Source organism: Leuresthes tenuis, unplaced genomic scaffold, assembly GCF_036924035.1.
Source record: "Leuresthes tenuis unplaced genomic scaffold, fLeuTen1.0.hap1 SCAF_7, whole genome shotgun sequence".
NCBI lineage: Eukaryota > Metazoa > Chordata > Actinopteri > Atheriniformes > Atherinopsidae > Leuresthes > Leuresthes tenuis.
The window spans coordinates 10,485,793-10,505,615 of record NW_027325361.1 but is presented as its reverse complement, the minus strand read 5'-3'; the positions used below and the strand labels follow the sequence as shown (position 1 = coordinate 10,505,615).

The 19,823-nt window shown below is 38.7% G+C and overlaps 2 protein-coding genes and 1 long non-coding RNA gene across 3 annotated transcripts; 1 reads left to right on the top strand and 2 right to left on the bottom strand.

The window, feature by feature from the left end:
• Positions 1-5,698: 5,698 nt before the first annotated feature.
• On the bottom strand, positions 5,699-11,739 carry cist1 (colon, intestine and stomach enriched 1). The gene is made up of 4 exons (XM_072389232.1): positions 11,605-11,739; positions 9,839-10,156; positions 8,202-8,365; positions 5,699-6,367 (listed from the first exon to the last, which is right to left on the bottom strand). The coding sequence occupies exons 1-4, from the start codon at positions 11,663-11,665 to the stop codon at positions 6,323-6,325; spliced, it is 588 nt and encodes a 195-aa protein (XP_072245333.1). The 5' UTR covers positions 11,666-11,739; the 3' UTR covers positions 5,699-6,322.
• A 689-nt stretch (positions 11,740-12,428) lies between these two features.
• Positions 12,429-19,103, bottom strand: mpv17l2 (MPV17 mitochondrial inner membrane protein like 2). The gene is made up of 6 exons (XM_072389231.1): positions 18,934-19,103; positions 17,353-17,573; positions 16,717-16,878; positions 16,290-16,366; positions 15,272-15,400; positions 12,429-13,847 (listed from the first exon to the last, which is right to left on the bottom strand). Exons 2-6 carry the CDS (start codon positions 17,540-17,542, stop codon positions 13,752-13,754), a joined length of 654 nt encoding a protein of 217 aa, XP_072245332.1. The 5' UTR covers positions 17,543-17,573; positions 18,934-19,103; the 3' UTR covers positions 12,429-13,751.
• LOC140311737 (uncharacterized) lies at positions 16,847-17,437 on the top strand. Its single transcript, XR_011916927.1, has 2 exons — positions 16,847-16,926; positions 17,278-17,437. It is a non-coding gene; the product is annotated as an uncharacterized lncRNA (long non-coding RNA).
• Positions 19,104-19,823: the final 720 nt, after the last annotated feature.

The following is a 19,823-nucleotide window of genomic DNA, read 5'->3' as shown; positions in this document are numbered from 1 at the left end:
CATGGAGCTGTGAGACAGAAAGAGCCACTGGTCATGGAAATGTTGTCTCCATTCAACATTCCCAATTTACTCTCCATTTTGATTTTCGAATATTGTATGTTGTTGGACAATTTGATTCTCTGATCCTGTAGCTATGGAGAAAAAGTCATTTGAAAGTACAAATCCAAATGTTGGGGAATTGAGAGCACAGCGAAATACAATTTGAGAACAAAACATGCAGCAATGATTTACTGACTTTTATCTGATGCATTTATCTGATTTTCAAATGTTGTGAACACAGTAAAAAATGGCATTCACCTGTCACACCAAATACTGAATAAAAACACACTTCAGATAACATTTTTAATTTCTTTAAATGACATTTTGTGTACACATTCCCACAAGGCCCACTTTTATTAGATATTTTCTTTCACACTTCCATCTTTTGAACTGATGGATCAACTGGGAGGAGCAGGTTGTGGCATGACTCCAAGTATGACTCATATAATATAATCTTTGGAAGATGTAAAAAAGATTCAATATATCAGAACAAGGCAAGCCCAAATGAGCTAATCCACTTTATAACTCCATGTCCTCCAGTCACGATGTCTAGTGTGAAATAAACCTATTATTGAATTGTCAGAGTTAGGCTGTTACACTGCTTTGGCAGAAGTATTCTTTGGCCTAAAAGCCCTTTGCCCCCTGAAATGCTCCACTGTGGTCTGCTAGAGCTTTTTTTTTTTTGCCTTTGCTCTGGTGAGAGCTGACATTCATTCTGGCTGCGGGGATGATGGATTTCACAGGAGTGCTCCACCAAAGGCAAAAATCTCCCTAATGATCTCATTAATTCCCCCCCTCAAGTCTCAATAACAATTTTATGCATGACTTTATATTTAGTTGTATGATGCCATCTGTGTGACTTAATCTTATGGATCATCCTTAATATTATTAGATACATTTGTGTGTTTGTTTTCATTATGTGTGCTCTAAAGAGGGTTAACTTAAAGGCGTAACTGGTGAGCCATCAGATCCTAATGAGTTTCTTTTTAGTGCTTCATTAAAGGTGCATTAGGAGGGTCAAACATTTAAGTTTTTGTGGCAAACATAGTAAAAGGTCCTCACATCAGCTGTTACAGAAATATGCAGAACAGCCATAACGTCACACCTTCAGAGGCATATTATCATCTGGAATTGAGAATTGTTGTTTTTTTTCCTTTTTTAATTTGAGAGCATGCTCAGATAATTATGTTAATTATCTGTAACCATCTGTAATTATCTTCCTCACACTCAAAAAACTGTCTCTGCTCTCAGATTCTCTGCCACTTGCACACATGTCCTGTCTCTAGTTTGAGCCCCTCTCCCTTTCTAAGACTTCTGACTTAAACTTTTCTCTGCACACTCTGTGATTGCTGCGAAACAATATTTCCAGCCAGTAGAGAAAGTGGATTGTAGGTGGCAGAAACCATCATCTTGTGCTGCAGCCCTTTGCATGTACCGCGAGTTGAACCCTCCAGCCTGGCACAATGGAGCCAGTAATGATTAACTATGTGAGGAGCAGCATGCCTCTTGAATTCAGATACCATAAAGTGAACACTCGAGGCATCTTGTGATGCCATCTTTGTGGTGACGCACAGCAGATAACTGATATGCCTGTTAAAACCTAAGCTGATAAGACTGGCAAAGATTCTGAGCAACGTCCAAGAGCTTCTTCACTGCAGCCCCAGAAATATACTGAGAGAAAATGACTCACAACTTTCGGCACACACACCTCGATGAATCATTCCTATTATTAAAGATAGGGCTCCCCATACTGCAGTGGCGGCTGCAAGTTGGGACATGGCATGAGGCACATGAGAAATTTGACCATAAATGAGAATTTTATGAATATTTCTATATTCTATATATTCCTACTGTTCTTATGAACAGTGTGTGTTCTTATGAGTGTGTTCAATCAGAGGCTTCTTCAGCTCTGCTGCAACGAAGAACAGCACAGTAGGTCATTCCTGTCCACAACAAAAGCCCCACATGGTGTCCGTTTGGAATAACAGAGACAATTATCTGTTTATTCATACAGCAGCAACAATATAATATGCCTTAATGGATCAATAAAGCTTCACCATTTGATTAAATTTTTTAAGCAAACTGGGCAAACTGCAGGGGTAAAATGTTAAATATTGCACTCAAGTCCAAAATTAAGATACCTGTACTTTCAATTTATGATATTTATACTTAACTACAAAAAAGGCAAAGTAACTTTTGAATTAGGTTTTAACATACAAATGTTTGAAGAGCCAACGAAATATTGTTTAATGATTTGTATTCTACTAAATTGCTACTAGTAGAGCTGAAATAGCAGCATTGACAAATAACACCATTCCCTGAAATTGTGGCTGAACAGAAAGAAATAGCATCAGTTAACTTTCATAACGGTAATCAGTCAAGTCTGTATTTTAGTCAACTGTGTAAAAAAAAACAAAAAACCCTGTGCACATTTTTTTTTCCAAACACTTGTCATCTACTTCTTAGTGACTTCAGAGGCCAAGACGAATACCGTTTTGCTGTCGAGTTATGAGTGAGTCATGCAGACGGACAAAGGGAGATTTAAGCATCTCTTTGCAAATATTTTACTTTCAAACAGCCTCAGAAGGTGATTGATGAGGAGAGCAAGAGGAATAACAGGCGCAGTATTGGAGCAGGCTGCCATCTAAAGGACACAGAAGGGATGGTCGGCCCTGCTTATCAGAGCGGAGCTGATCAAACGGAGGAAGTATCTCACAGCAGAGAAACAGGTCTGACTGAAAATCCTTTAAAGCACAGTAAAGTGCTGAGGGCTTGTGCAAATGTACATCATTCCTCTTTGAAATGGGGAGGAAACAGTGAAAAAGAATCGCTTATATTATCTTGGAAAATCCTCATAACTAATATTAATAATGGATAGAGGCCAAAAAGACTCACTGCTCAACTGACAAAGGTTTTTCTCAACTCAAACATTTTTAGAGGTAAAGTCAAGACAAGAAGAATGCGGCAATAAAATGAGCTGTTTTGATGTTGAAAAACACTAATCACATTACAACTCAATGTCACTATTGAGTGTGGTAGGGTGAACAGAATTATTTTTGAAACAGTGCTGAACAAGTGAAACTTGCAATTTTCTGTGGCAAAACTTATTCATCAAATGCCTCTCCAACCAGAACTAAACTGAAGACATGAAACCCTATCATACCTGGGTGGCAGACTAAAGAAAACAATTCATAGTAAAAAAAAGAAAGAAAAAGAAAACCAGCTCAACAAGTGTGTGGCACATTTTTCTTGTCACAAACTTTTTGAATCACGTGTTTTTGTGGGAAAGTTGGTGATAAAGCTTGATTGACTAACTGATAATTGGAAGAGATTTAGGGGTGATAATTTTCGAAAGAAAGAAAGAAATAAAGAAATGTCTTTGTTAAACAGCGAAGAGACTGCCTGTCTGTGTGGGGGGGTCACGGAGAGGAGTGAAGGAAACAGATATGGAGGAAGGAAGGAGATAAAGAGAAGAGGAGGGGTACATAAATATTTTGGGGAAATACATTCCATGTTGATTTACTCATGAAGCCAAACTATTTCATGAGTCCAACAGAGTTCACTGCCACAAATTACAAAACACAAGGCAACGGTGACAAGAGACCAGGATTACACTGATCGTTTCGCTTAACATTTTAAATGACATCTTAGAAACATTCAAATAAGACAAGTTGAGAGAGGGCTCGTATGAGTATGAACTTCCATAGAAATAGTAGGCGTCATGTTTTAACGTAAATGTCTTAAAGAAAGCACACGGCGGAGTGACAGAGACCCTCCTCTAAACTAAGTCAAAGGTATCATTGTAATTAGAGAATATATCAACTGAGACAATATCAGTCCAAAGTTGCTGCTGAGTATCAAAAGCAAGCATTTGAAATAAGCCTGACTGTGACTAGTAATTTTGTGAATTTCCTCTACCAGAGACAAACAGCCAGCGAATATTTCTTTTCTTGATTTTTCGCTGGAAAACGCCTATTAAATACACGAGCGCATCTTCCGCCGCATCACAGTTTTAAAGTCTGGAGGTAAAGTTTGAGCGACTTCTTTTCACTCACCGGAGCGTCTGACCGTCTTCTCTCTCGGGGTTAGCTCTCTGTAAGAAGCCGCATAAATGTGTCTGTCATGTAACGCTGCTGCACTTATCGCCCTTTTCCATATTTTATTGCCGCAGTTAATAGTTGTCCCCTTAGACTTCAAACTCAGCAACTTGCAGCGCTGCATGCCCGGTGCCGTCACGCTGACGTCGGCGACCTGGCCACATGACAGGAAGTGAACCACTGCAAGTAAACAGTTTTACTACGCCGTGCACGAGGTCTGCTCCATGGCTGTGTGTCCTTTGTTATTGCGCTCTACGCAGGCTTGGCAGCCATCCACACACAAACACATATCTACCTTTGTTTTTTTTCCTTATCAGTTATCTTTTAAGGTCAGAATGCAGCCCACTGAAGCTTTTTATTCCCTCTGTTTGGAGAAAACCCTCCGTTTGGGTTTATTTTAATAATGTTACAACACAGTATAAAGACCAGTGAAGTTTTGCACATTACAATTGAAGATCCAAACAAAGTTAATTCAGTCAAATTTATTCAAAGTTTAATCAGTACATCTACACGTTCAGAAATTCTACTCTTTCACCTCTGTGATCTTCTTCGTTTGAAGGATTCCTCGCCCTCAAAATAAACATTTTCTACAGACGTGAGGCACACAGCTTGGGCCATTGTATCTTATTTTTTCAAGTGTCTCAGTATGGATGCCACGCCAAAAGATAAAAACAACAAACAAACGCCCCTTTACAAACACTCAACCAGTTTGGCCACAGTGGCCAGTAATTTTAATGGTTTTGCCCTTTTTGAATAATCGTCACCATCGAGCTCTGGAGACATCATGTTATATCTTTACCTGAGGCAGCAAATCTAACAAAAGCCACATGAATCTACCAATTTAACAATATTTTAGAGAGAGCATTTATTTATTATTTTGTAAACATTACATTCCTGGACTTTACAACTATCTGAGATTGAATGCAAACCTTACAAAGAGGATACTGCTGATCAACTAGCACTGATTTACTGAAATACCCAAAGCAATACATGTTGCACTGCTGCAAAATGTCTCTGGTGTAAATGTATAAAGGAATCCAGTCATCACTTGAGTTGGATGCTGGGTATTGAAAGAACTACGATAGCAGCTTTGCCACACACCCACACAAACACACACACACGTGTCAATATTTCACGTGTACATAAAGTGTAAAAACTAGATTTCCTTAGAGGTGAATTTAAAGTGTGGAAAATGCAAAGCTTCATCAGTTTCAAGGTCCCTCACTTTAGACGGTAGAAGGTTAAAAAAAAACATTTTATTGGATAGAACGATAACTTACAAGCTTAGAGGCAAAACCACTTAAAAGTTTGGAGGTCGGCAAAAAGCTTTGGGGGATTTGTTTAAAATCTTTTTTTTTTTGGTTAGTTGGCAGACTTAAAGGAGAGGTTGTCAAGACAAAATTGGGATATTTGAACTAGAAAAGTTGGAACTTTATCATTTGCATGACAGGCAACTCAGATTAGCTTTGAATAAACCTCTGGACACATTTTTCCAAAGAAAACTGTTGTTTTAGTGTCTCATAAATGACAACGTATCGTCACAAAAGTACAGGAAGACTGATGAGGTTAAGCAAGGCCTGTTTCAGTTAACACATGAGTATTGGTCAAATCAAACTTTGAATATTGTGTCCCTGTTCTTTACTGCTTCTGAGTCATTAAACTCAGATAAAGATTTCATTCTGTTTCTCTGAATACAGTTGAGCCCAAACAAGAGGCTTCACTCCACATAGGATGCTATGTATACATCACACAGACAATTTATAGCTCACATCTTCTTGGCCAACTACTTGAGGCGATGAGGCGATATGAATACAATCATTGTCCAGACATGTAGATTAAAAGACACAAAAAGAACATGCAGATAAGGTTAATTTTACACTTTCAAACCTGGAATCACACCTTCCTTTGTTCCGTGGATGATCAAATCAACTACTGGGTTTATTCAAAAATCATAAAAAATGTACCATTTTTACAACTAGTGCAATTATTTGATTGTACTTCGGTACCAAAATCAATTAAATTACCAGCAGCCAAATGAACAGGTCAAAGCTGATGCAGAAATCTTCCGTAAGCATTGACAAAAGTGCTATATGTAAAGAATAAGAGCATATTTTTAAAGTTGGAGTCACAGCTGGCTGTTGTGGACAAAATTTCTGTGCCTTCAGTGTCCCCCAATGCCTCGGCCGTCATTTTGAGTAGTGTGCAAACGGAGACTCTTCGTTCACTTTGCCCTGGAGAGATGACAGAAAACAGAAAAGAAGTTCCAGAGAACAGTCGAGCCAGTTACAGTGACCTTCAGTCAACATGGTGTTATAATGCCCCGTGTTACAAAACCATTTGCAGAACAAGAAACCAAAAGTCATTGTAATGGGGAACAACTGCTGAACAACCAGAGCAGCCCGAGAAATCCAGGGCTGAAAATAACAATCCTAGATTTATTCTAAAAGAATCAAAGGTTAATTGCTTTCTATGTGAGGCACGCCCAACCTTCTGTAAAATGCAGATGTGAATCTGCTCTTCAGTTTTAGAGTCATCCTGCAAACAAACAAACCCAACCAACTACATAACCGCATTTTAGGAGGAATTCAACTGTCCTCATGTTTCACGTTTTAATGGTTGAACATTTAAATAAATTTAAATTTGAAGAGGTTGGTTGGGTTTGGGTCTGTTGAGCAGGTCCTCATGCAGGGAAAATTCAGAATACACAAAACTGTTTTCAGTTGGTTTGCTTTTGTTTTGTTTTTTTGACAGAAATAGTTTTTATTTCCATAGACGAAGCAAAAAAAACAGGTCTGACTGAAAATCCTTTAAAGCGCTCACGAAAACATTACGCCAACACAGACACGCTTCATCTTAACTGCCCTGAGGTCATAAACATGGCCACATTGTCCAACCATTTTCAACATCCTAATCCTTCCTCCATTTTAAAGGCAGTTGCCTCGTCATTTATTAACCGTGTTAGTTATCTTTTCATCATTACATGCTCATTTTTGCAAAATCAGCTGCTTTCCTGCCTTGTTGTAGGTCATATATTATGCATGTTACTCTTTCTGCTTATACAAAGTGCACTCTGTTCTAGTCCAGCAGAAACAACAGCTACTCTTTATTAGCACCACCGCAGCAGCCTGTTGCAATCCATGCAACAGCTTTTTAGTACTTGTATGAAGCTTATTGATTTTCAGTTTCAGAAATCACCAGTTTAGAGGTAATCGTTTTTATTCATGTTTATCATTTTGTCCATCGATGTACCAGTCTGTACCGAGTGTTACATTTTGTCAACATACATGATCATGAATTTATTGCCAGTGTGTTGGACTGGATTGCTGTGCTCCTAATAAATTGTAAGTGTTTTGCTGGGGAACAGTCAGCTGTTTTTAATATGGTGGAGAAGAAGTTCTTAATTACTCCTTCACCTGAAATAACATCTGAAGATTCCAGGATGCTGGTGGAGTCTAAATACCTCCTGACGAACGGATGGAGAGCTTATGATAAGCTCTCATTTCTAAAGTAAAGCTTTGTCATGACTTATTAACCACACACAATGTCCTGTTAGACTTTTTCACACGCCGACAAGCCAGTCAGACATCCTGTTTACGTAAATGAGAGCAGCAAATCGCTGTGCTTGCTGCTGAGGGGAAAAGGAAGAAAACACCGCCTGACAACTGAAGTTTGATCTGCTGGAGACAATAGTTTAGAGACTGTATGGTTTCCAGCATCACTCTTTGCCCGTGTCATGCAGTTTCTACGTATTAACCTGCAAGTCACCCCCTACTACCTAATGGAATCACAGGGCAGAGCTTTATATATCACTTTTCACTTTGCTAATGTAGTTCCTAAGAATTATTAGCACTACCCAGTCATTACCAGAGTATTGGATGAATTGAAACAAATGTTTTAAACATTTTGACTATCCACTCACATTACTATTAGTTTGGTTTTTCAGACACTTTTTCAGACTCATTTGAATATGTCTTGTGCTCAGTTTGATAAATATCTTAAAATCAAGTGTAAATGATTAAAAATCTGTTAAATGGTTCAAATAAAAAAATCTGTTTTCTAACTCACCATGGGCATGTCTTCAAGCCTCTCGAAGTTGGATCTCGGCGACTTGGTACATTTCACTATTAGAACAAACAGGACAAGAGCGAGGACGATGCTGAAGATGCAGATGATGGCCACAAGGCCAGGGTTAGCTGCCAAGTCACTATTTCCCCAGTTGGTTGACAGAACTAAAGGAGGTGTAACAAAAAAAGAAAAAACTGTTACCCACCAAACAACTAAAATGTGTGACAAAAAGACTGCTGGTACAGTGCCACAGAAATTTGAGTCACATGACATTGGACTGCTCGTCATATGTTTTTTGTATGCTATACACACATATCTATGTATATACTTTATATATATATATATAAAATATGTACTGTTTGTGATGGATTGTGTTTTCAGATTCATACATTATATAGTTTTTATTAAATCTAATTAAATTTTAAATTCTAAGTAAATTTAAATAACTTCCTTATTGTTGTGTTTATCATTACTTCTGCAGGATGACAAACATTTTAGCTGTTTGTTTTTAATGACTTAGTCAATCATCCAGGTGAATGTTCTTATTATTTGTTTTGTTGTTGTTGTTTTTTTTTTACTTTTTAAAGCTGGAACGTGTGTACTACTCTTAAAGTAGGTTTTATACTGCTTGCTATCGGGCACTTTGTTTGTTGTTGTTGACTTTTGAGAAATGTGTTTTTTTCTTTTTCTTTTGCTGTTGTGTTTTGCACTTCAGGGCCACCGTAGCTCTGCTACTAAACAATTACCACCAGCTGCTTTTCATATGAACCTTCAAGACAGCATGATCTGTGTCTTTATATTACAGCTGTTTGGTAAATTATTTAGGAGAGTTTTGTTTCTTCCAGCTTCACTGCAGACCAAAACAAGCCATTTGCTCTCTGAGGTTAACATTTTGCTGATACAGCACTGTACATTCCTGCTGAGCTAACCGTTTACTCTTTACCTTTTGGTGCTTTGGTGTACTATATATACTGCTGTTTGCTTTCTAATGAGGTTACTGATATTAACATGAAATCATTCTCTTTGTGACTGCAACTTAGATTCACTGGTGGATAAAACTTAAAAGACCTGCAGCAGCCTTCATGCTTAACAGGGAGTTCGTTCTTATCATGATACCAAAAACATTTAATATATAATTATATCTTTAAGTGTGATTTATACTCAGCTTTTGGTGTTGATGTGTACCTCTCACACTTTAATAGGCCGTAATTGCATCTATCTTGCTAATGATGCCATGATAATAACTGGTATTCTCCCCGTTAGGCTGTTTTTTCTCAATTTCACAGCCAGTCCGTGTCTGGAGTCAAGCACCCACTGGTTTTTGCTTTTTAAGTAAATGCAGCTAAAATAACAATAACTCAACACTTCTTAGTTGCACCTTGGGTTATGCAGTTCCTCATGATATCAGCATTACACCGGCGTAGGTCACATCCTTTAGCTACAATGTAGGATCTTCATAGTTTGAACATAGAAGCATAAATCTTTCAGATCTTTTGCACCCCAGTGTCCAAAAATATAATCAACAGAACTTTGAAATACCTCAAATAAAAGTCAATTAGAGGTGAAGATTAAATCAACTTTCTCTGTTGTAGAATAAAATATGAGCCCTTAAACCCTCAGTCTGGCAGCAGTCTGACCTGGACTGGTTGTGTTTACGGTGGTGGTGACATTTGGTGATTCTGATGCTGATGGGACTGTCTGTTCCTGCGACACCGTCTCATTTGGTGTCCGGGTGATCGGTGTTATCTTTGGACTGGTGCTGGGAATAGTATGCTCCGTCCTGGGTGTTTGTGTTGAAGCTGAAGCAGCTTCAGTGGTTATTTGTTGTGTCGCTGTTTGAGACTGTTGTGTGCCAGCAGTGGTTGTCAGAGTGGATGAAGTGGGTGAGATGGTGAGGTGTGTAGCACTTGTACTTGATACATTTCCATCCTCAGTTGCAGGGGGAATGCTGGTGCCTGTAAAACAAACAAAAAAACAAACTGCATTAAAACTATGTGCTAATGCACAGCATTCCCACCTGATTGAGATAAAGTGAAGATGGCTTGTTAGCATTTTTTAAGGCAGATAACATAGCTGGCATTTTAATCTAAAAGCAGATACCTAGCTGGGAATTTTGTATCCTGTACACTTGAGATGATTTTGACCTCATCTCCATTTTAGATCGGTTTGTCGACAACGGAGAAAAAGATTGCACAGCATAGCAGCAGCTCTGGTCTGATCGGGAACAGTGTTACACTTTATCACCTTTTTGTTTACATTTCATAGAGTCCAAAACACATAGATGATATTTCTCTGAAACAAATGAAGGAAACTCAGAGAGTGAAAATGAAGACAAATCTTTCCTCTTGCTGAGAAAAGAGACAGACAAAGTAACACAAATTACCTTTGGATGGCTTGCTTTCATGATTCACTTTGAATATATGTCACAATTTCCTAAATGTGAAAGTTTACTGATGAAAGTTGCTCAAAACTACATGACATTGTTGCATTTTGCACAACAAAGCCCGGAAGTAGGACGCGTATCCTCCAAAACAACAACCTGAGACAAAAGCTGTGATGAGCCTGAGATCTGTGGCTGAAACTTGTTGCACCTCAGTGTTAAGACGATCTCTGTTTTTGGCTGCACTGTTACAGTGTGATGTGGTCAAAACTACTGAAGAGCTACTGCACTAAAAGGACCTCGAGTTAACTGTTGTGGATGAGACATAAATGTTGCTATTACACCTGAACAAACTCCTGCAACACGATTAAAGCTCCGCCTGCCGCTGATTAAATGCACCATGTTTGTCATCTCATGAGGTTCTTTTCTTGTCATTACAGTGCGTTTGTAAGTTTGGATGAGACTGTTGACTCAGCTGTATGCTGTATGAACAGGTAATGATTTGTGTCTATTGGTGAAGCAGATAAACAGCTAGCAGTCTGTTGTGCATGTGGTTTCATTAAAGTCGCTGCAGGAGTGCCATAAATCACAGAAAGTTTAACTCCATACCACTTCCACTGTCTAAATATTCCATTTAATTTCAAAACAGCCATTTCTAGCTACAGAGGTGACATTTCCCTTAATTTAAAACACAGGAACAAACATCCTGCTGAATAATGTGAAAGTCGCTGTGCTTCCTCTGGGAAGGTTTGTCGTCCAATTTTTGATCCTTCAGAAGCCTCAGATAATGCTTAATATAAGTGTTTAGGACAAAGTTCTACTGAACACAAGTCTTTCCTGCTTACAGAGAAATAACCTGCGTGTCAGTCTCACAGCTATCTTCCAGAGCCTGCCTCTCACTGCAGGGCGCTTCCTGTTTGCATACATTTGCATGTTTTGCAGAATTTAAAACATAACATTCAGGTTCTCAACACACTCAACGCGTTAATTTAGCAGGTATGAAAATGTGGAGCTTTTACTCACCACCGCAGACTACCACTGTTAACAAGGACACCAAGACAGTGAGGAGCATCGTTGCAGACATGTTGAGAGAGGAAACGGCTGGCAGTCAAATCGGCAACATTCAAACACACCCCCTCCCAGCACACACAGCAGCTACATCCTAGACAACAGGATGTGTTCAGTGGCCGAAGAGAAGGAGTGCTCCACGCACGAGCTGATGAATATCAAATCTTACAGGCTAATCAAATATTTGAACAAGGTTGTGTGTGTATTTGCTTTGCTTCAGAGAGCTGAAGATCAGTTTTCACCTCAGAAAAAGCTTTTACAGATTAAATGGACTTTTGTGTCCGTTGCTTTGTGCTCTGGCCTAAAAGGATCCAGGTGATCTCAGATCATGGAAACTTTTACCCATGAACTGATGCTCTTTCCTGCAGCCCACAACACAAACGCTTCTTCTCTGCACGCCAGGCAAGCTTGAGCTTTTTTAAACTAACTTTCACGTCACATTCCATTTTTTATTCTCCTCTAGGTTCATGTTGAACACCTTTCTTTAATCATCCTTCAGTCTCCAGTTTGATCTTTTCTACGTCTCTTTCTGTCCTAATTCTGTTTTGTAAGTGACTGCTGAACGGTGTAACACAACCTAACCAAGCTTATACGTTTTGTGTTATTACAAATTAAAATATATTCTCTCTAATAAATCCATATATTTAAGACTTGATTAAACATTTTAGCTACGGTGAACTTCCTGAGTGCAATTTTTCTGTGAAGACACTCATACTCCAGTCATGAGAATACATAATATTGTTACATTCGAGGACAGACGTGACAATTAAAAACAGATATAAAACAATATGTTTACTTTAAGCTAGAAGAAGAAAACAGATTCTTGTAAATTCCCTTTTTCTAATTTATTCTCAGTTACTTGAATATTCATACCAGCACTAAAGATAGATTTTAAAGGACATAAATATTGCAACATATTCATGCTCGTCAAAACTTGATAAATGGACAAAACCTGCAATTGTTGTTTCATTCAATTTACTTATGGATTCATTTTATTTGTTTTACACTTTTAAATTATTCCAAAAATAATTAAGAAAAAAAAAAGTTTATCAGAAGTTCTACAAAGTATAAACCTCTCTGGCTCTTAACACAGATACAGGATATACACCATTTATCACCATTTATGACACAACTTCCAAAATCAGTTGCAGTAAATAATATATAGTTACATGAACATTACCAAAGATGGTGTGAAACATCTTTTTAAACACAATAGTGCTTCCCAGATTTAGTATTATTTCCTCCCCCAAGAATGGACCAAAAAAATAGAAACTCCATTCACACAACATCAGCTGAAATATACATTAGTTGAATTTTATGATCACAGTGAAAATTGACTGTATAATTAACAAATAATAACAATTTCCACCTTCACTTTACCAGTATTCAACATTTACAGCTGGTGGTTCTGTCGGACATGATAAATTATGATATTTAACTATAATCACTTTAACCCATAAAGTTCCCTAACAGGATAAACCGAGAAGGTAGAGATTATATTATTTGGTGTGATAACAGGTGTAGTACTGGACTACATATTAAGGCAAAGTCTGCAAAGGTTAACACAGCTTGGCATTAAAAACTATCTCTCAACAGGACTGATTCTTACAAAACAGAATTAAAAGTAACAACACGGTCTGTTCTCAGCTTTGGATGAAAGCTCACGCAAAGATAACACTTATTTTAAAAAGAAATATGGAAATGAACTGTCTGTCGGTGTTTTGAGCTTCCCACTGCAACACCTTCAACTACTTAAAAATGGATTTTCAGACTGGAAAGTGCAGTAGCTGAAGGCAGTGAAACTGCCTGTCGTCCCTGAATGCTCCGACTGGAGTGCATGTTGTTCAGACATAAATAGACAAACCGGTTGGAAACACATTGAAGTTATTCAAGCATGGAAACAAAAGTGCTTCAGAACGTCAATTTAAATGTCTGAAGCTGCTGGGATGGTTAAATGTAGTTATCAGAATGGCACAATGCTGCCTGCAAACAACAGTCGAGCTGCATTTTCCAAGCAAAGGAAATTACGTCACAACACACAAAAAAACACAGATGCAAAATGTTGTTTTGCATCTGATGAACTTGATGGGAGAGGATGGCATCTAAGTCTTCTCCTCCACAAGTTTAGACGACGGCAGCTCTTCCTGCTTCAGTTCCACGTTACTGTCTGATGACAGTTCAGGGTGCTGCTTTTCATCCTGTCAACACAACAGAAATCAGTGGACATATCAATATATTGAGTATCACTTCTGTTTTAACTAAACAGTAACAGACACAAGTGAACATGACAAGGAAGTGTATTTTTTTTATATGTAATGTTTAAACAGTGAAGTCCAAATAAAAAAAACTGCAGGATTTAAATAGCACTGACAAGGTTAACTAATTCAAACAAAAAGCCAGACTTCCTTCAGTGGTACTGTATCCTTCCACTAACTTATCTGGAGTTTGTTCAAGTAAATCAACTTGCAGACTTTGTTCATCTCTATAAAATCTCTTCAGGTGACAGCAGATTGAAGCTGGGAAGGAGGCGTTAAGACGAAATACAGCTTTTGGTAGTCAAACTGTTATTCTAGTCAAAAATGGGAATGTGAAATCATGACAAGGTTCGGGGTGTCTGAGGAAACAATGTGTGAAGCTTCAAATCCTGCGTCAGTTGTGTCCAAAGCATGATTAGATTGACCAAATGTGAGCACGCTGTCAGAAGATCAATACACTTTGAACCGACGCCTTACTGCAGACATAATTTGCAGAATAAAAAACACAAGACTCCAATAACAACGATCTTGTTAAAAAAGAAGGTGGAGCAGTGGTCTCAGAGGACAAGGACTAGTGCTTAATCCATTCAAGCCAACTATGTACATTTTTAAAATGCCTTTGTAAACTTAAGCAGAAGGTTTTCTAAAAAAGAAAAAAAAAACTTTACAGCCCAGTCACTGTCCTCTAAAGCTCTGTTGAAATAAACAGTGCGACACGGACGTGGAAGTGTTCTAGTCAGGGCTTGTTTTGCCTCCATTCTGACAAGTGAGAAGTAGCACTCTGTTCTTCAGAGACATTCTCCAGCTTTGCATCGAGCTTGCATGGAGGATTCACACATACGATTCTCAAAACAGTGAGGGAACTGCTTCAAGACTAAAGGAGACTGAGGAGTTGTGAGTGTTAGCGACTGCCCCCCTAACACCGAACACTTCTAAGGAAGCAGCTCAGCATGACGGGTTAGCAACACTCAAACTGGTTAAATGACTAACTGACATAGCATAATATATCCACTTACAGTGTCATACACATAGTTGATCAGACAATCAGTTAAACTGCATATTTTCACCATAAAACTTGGCAAACTTTAAATGAGCTTCCCTGTCCTGAAGAAGCTGCAGCTCAACAGACCCCTCGCTGTGTAATTATCATGCAGTGCTCTCATGCAGTGAAGCTGCTGCAGTGTTCTTAAATTCATGTTGGCTTTCAAATATTTACCACAGTGTTAAGTTCATAATATGGTTAATAGACTTTTGAACCCCATTGTCTATTGTTCTCTCATAAATACTCTAAATGGAGCCTTCATTGAGCCATGAATGAATGAATAGAACAATGAAATATTAAACAAAAAAACAAAGAAAAGACTTACCCTGTGTTTGAGATAAGAGAGGTAGGTGTCCCACCCTAAGGTGATAAAATTAATGTACACAACACGAAATTTCGGAGAGAGAAAGTAGAAGTTGATCGCCTGAGCAGCGGGCCAAACACACCAATCCACCTGTCGGCAAAAACAACAGAGGTGAGCGCAAACAAAACACGTTACCCAGATCAAACAGCCTCAAAGACACAAGAGAAGGAAAGTCTGCTCCGTCACCTGAGCGAGCACGCAGCTAATTGCACCACACCAGCAAAGAACTGCCTCTCACAGGTTATGTTTGCTCGATCAGATACTGTTTGCTGCTGAGCGATCAAGATTTGTTTTTCCAGAGCGGACTCAAGAAAAAACAGAATTAAAAAGAAAGCATCCTCAGAGGTCATTCAAAATATGCTAAAGTGGAGAGAAACTGTAAAAGCTGCAATAAAGAGAACATGATGCGCTTCTTTTTTTTTGGACATGTTTTGAAACTGTTTGAAATGCCTCGTTTGTAACTCAGGCATTTCCTCCTTCGCTTTTCCACACCACAAAGAAAAACGCTTGCAGCTGCTCGGCAGACACAATGGGATGCCTTAAATACAAAATGACCAGCAGCCAGCGCTCTTACCCGTTTTATTTATTTAGTTTTTTTACATATTTTCCTGATCAGTTAGAGACAAGGTGACAGGAGGTGAAACGTGAATGAACAGAATGGGTTTTTTTTGTTTGTTTTTACATTAAATCAATATAATAAAGGCTTTTGAAAATTCACGTTACCATGACAACTAAGCATATAAATAATGCTCAGAGTGAAACGGTTTTTGGTTCATGGAGACTTGGACATATTTAAGATTTCATCTTGGCAGAATAAAAAATTCAGTCGATATATATAAAAAAAAATAGTTTAAAAGCAACTTTCTACTTTGTTCTGCCATGGTATGTGGTCTCTTTGTTAAGTGTGCATCATTTCTCCATGTGAAAACTCTAAACTCTGGAGAATGAAATCAGATCATACCCTAACAGGGGTACTTGCCTTGTAAAATTCCCAGAACTTGTCTCTAAACTCTGCCCATCCTTCAGATAAAGTGCGTCCCTCCAAGAGATCCATGCCTGCGATAAACAAAGTTGTCTGTCAGATGTGCGTCAGTGCCACACATTTTAAAACCCAACTTCCGATAAGGTCAGAAACTTAGGGAGTGTTGAACTCCTCTAAACATGACTTTCAGAATGTCAGTTAAAGTCACACTATTTACTGCACATGTCCTTTGAACTACATTTACCTCCAATATGTATGGTGTGTTCTGCCTTACTTCACCCAACCTTTGACTCTGTATATGCTCTGTTAGGGGTGTGTGTGTGTATCATTAAACTGTTTCTTTGCACACACCCAGATAAATGTCAAGGTGTACATACGTACACAACAGGAGGAGGGAACCAGCCAGCTTAGCACTCCCTCTTACCTATAAAATACCACATTCCCAGTGTCGGTGAGGCAATCAGTTGGTCCACCAGAACCTTCTTGCTTAAGGTCTTGAGTGCTTTGCCCACATATACTCTGTCCAGCCAAATGTACCAGTAGTGCAGCAGTGGACCCATGGAGCAGCCAGCCACAAACATGCGACCTTCAGGGGAAAATGAGTAAAGGAAACATAAATCATTCATAAGAATTGGTGAGGATTAGTATAAGTACACTGCTCAAATCATGTTTTATTCTCTCATCTTACTTTAGGCCAAGTTTCAAATCTGCAGTTCTGTGCTGAAAACACAAATTTGACCCGGTTTAATGAGTAACTGACCGGTTACAGGCGTATTTTACCTGTGACCCCATGAAGTATATTGCTCCAGTTAGATGTTTCCACACATCTGTCGTGTAAATGAGTGTCACAGCAATACTGGACTCCTCTGAAATACTGTCTCTCTCAAAATTATTACATTTCACACATTTTTAGGGTTTAGGCGTGTAGATTTTAGTGACATCTGGAGGTGAAATTGAAGAATGAATGCTCTCCTTTTGTTTCCAGGTGTGTAGAGAAAAGAAAAAAAAAACAATGTTGGCCACTAATACCTGCACATTGCTGTCACTTCCCCCCACTCACCTGTCCTCCCCCAGTCTCGGACTCGTCCAGGCTTCTTGCTGTTCTCCCGAGTCTGCTGCAAAATGTCTCCCAGTGACAGCATGACTCCTCCGCTCAGGGTGTTGGTGAGCAGCAGGTACCGGCCCTCGAAAAGTGGCTTCCAGGAAAACCGTATGCGGACCAGAAAGTCTTTACCCGCCCGGGGAAGCATGATTTTCAGACTGCACAGAGAACACTGTCATCTGTGGGAGAAAAAAAAAGCCCTGATGATCAGTGTGTTTTCAATGACAACCGCTGAATATCACAGCCATACAGAGTCAGAGAACCCTGAAGCTGGCTCAACTATCTCTGACTGCAGACTGCCAAAAGGCAGCAAAGCATAGCCACAAAAAAACAACCTCAACCATTCTGTCTGAAAACATCTAACTTAGGCTTCCTGCAGGCTGCAACACAGATGTTTCTGAACTGCCTCCCATAAAACACCTTACATCAAAGCATAATGCCTCAGCCATCTTTTATGCTCGCTAGCCAGCTACCTGAACAAATAAAGGGCAGCCGGACTGCACAATTTATTCTGCTACTGCCTTAATTTTATAAGACAAGCGCAGCCTCACCAATGACAAGTCCTCACAACACAATTAAGTTAATTAAATCTATCTTAATAGGGTGATGGATTATTGTGTTTTTTTTCTCTTTGCAGGATTTTAATGTGTGACCAAAAACAGGTGAAAATGCTAAATCCTTTCATTTATACCTCAGTCAAAATTCCCTGATTTGAAAGAGCTGATTAATGACTTCTTACATTTAGAAATTAAGAGGAAATCAATGCATTTTTTGCTCCATATGTTTAATTTTTTGTTCAACATGGATCTGATCTAAAAAAGAAATCCATGTGTTATTATGTCTATGTACCACAGAGCATCTTTGGGATGTCAAAGTAAAAAAATATGAGGTAGTGTAAGCTTTCATGTGGACGAACTAAAAACTTAGATGCTTTAAAAACCAACCAACTCTGATGGTTTCAGGATGCCAAGCTAATACAGAGAAGTAATAACAACTGTCTTTCCAGGGACCTATCACTACTAAAGCAGGATTAGTGGCTTAGCGAGGGGACTTCAGGTTCATGGCTGAATTTTAACGACACGAAGCGGTCTCACTTTTTACCAGGTTGTGTCACCATGGCGACTTACAGTTTTTAAGTTAAAACAACTTAAAACAACCAGCTCCATCACGTGCTTTGTTTAATGGAACAGCATGATAATGACACTCACAGTTTCATCTGTTTCTTATCTGTTTCTTTAATCTGTTAGATGCTTTTCAGACTTCAGGATAGTTCTGTAGTTCAAACCACGCAGTGACATTCACTGTCTAGCTGCTACTCTAGCTAATTGTTAGCCGTCCGTAAACCTGCCTGGGAACTTTTGGGCAGAATTACTCGCTTGGCTGTCTTGATGATACAAACAAAACACTGGCACGAGGAACCGTTTTCTACCCGGCATAACTTAACATCTGACATTGACCTCTGTGTACAAACTCCATGTTCAGTTTCACAATGAACCGGCTGAAAGCCACATGCAACAAACCAAACAGTTAAAAGCGAACCTGAACCGGTGTTGTGTTGGGGTCGGTTTTCCCGCAGATATACGTTTCCCCTCACGCTTTACTTTTTTTTTAGCAACGATTAGAGACACTCGTTCTTTTTAAGTCCAAGTATAAATCTAAACTGTGTGATACAGTCAGCTGCATGGAGGTGTACAGTTTGTTACAGGAAGGCAACGTCAATGCCAGTTATTTAAGTGTATTTATTATACCTTTAGGCGCCACCTGCTGGTGTGGAGGAACGACCTTTACAATTCCACCCAATTCAACACAATCATACCCTTGTAAGTCTAACTAATACTATTTAGAATTTATAAAGATAAAACAATATGTATGTAATGCTTATAACAGACACTGGTGTTAATTGTTTATGAATAAATATCTTACTACACTCTTGTACACACCTTATATCATTACAACTGTGTTTTGCTGACATGTTTTTACTGTATACAGTGAAATCCTTGCTAGAAAGTGTGTGCAGTGCAGGGGCACATGATCCAACTCTTCTGGTTTAGACAATTATAGTTGTTTTTTACCATAAATGTTCGGCATCAGCTACACAAAGTCCAGCTTTATTAACCAGTTATCTGTACCTGTGGCATTGAGGGACGTGGTAGGTGTTGTTTTGGAGGACTGGTTGTACATGACTTATATGGTCTTGATGCCGGCCAAGATGCTTTAGGGTCAACGAGAGAGGTTCAGAATGCTAATATGTAGAATTAAAAGAAAAAATAGAATTTTCAGAAAATATATTAGTCATTTAGCAAAATAAAAATATGAAAATAAGATGCTGGATTCTTATATACAGCAAAATATTTGTTATATTTTTAAAAGTGGACTTTGTCCCACAGTAGAGCCTACCTACTCCTACACAAACACACCCATACACACTC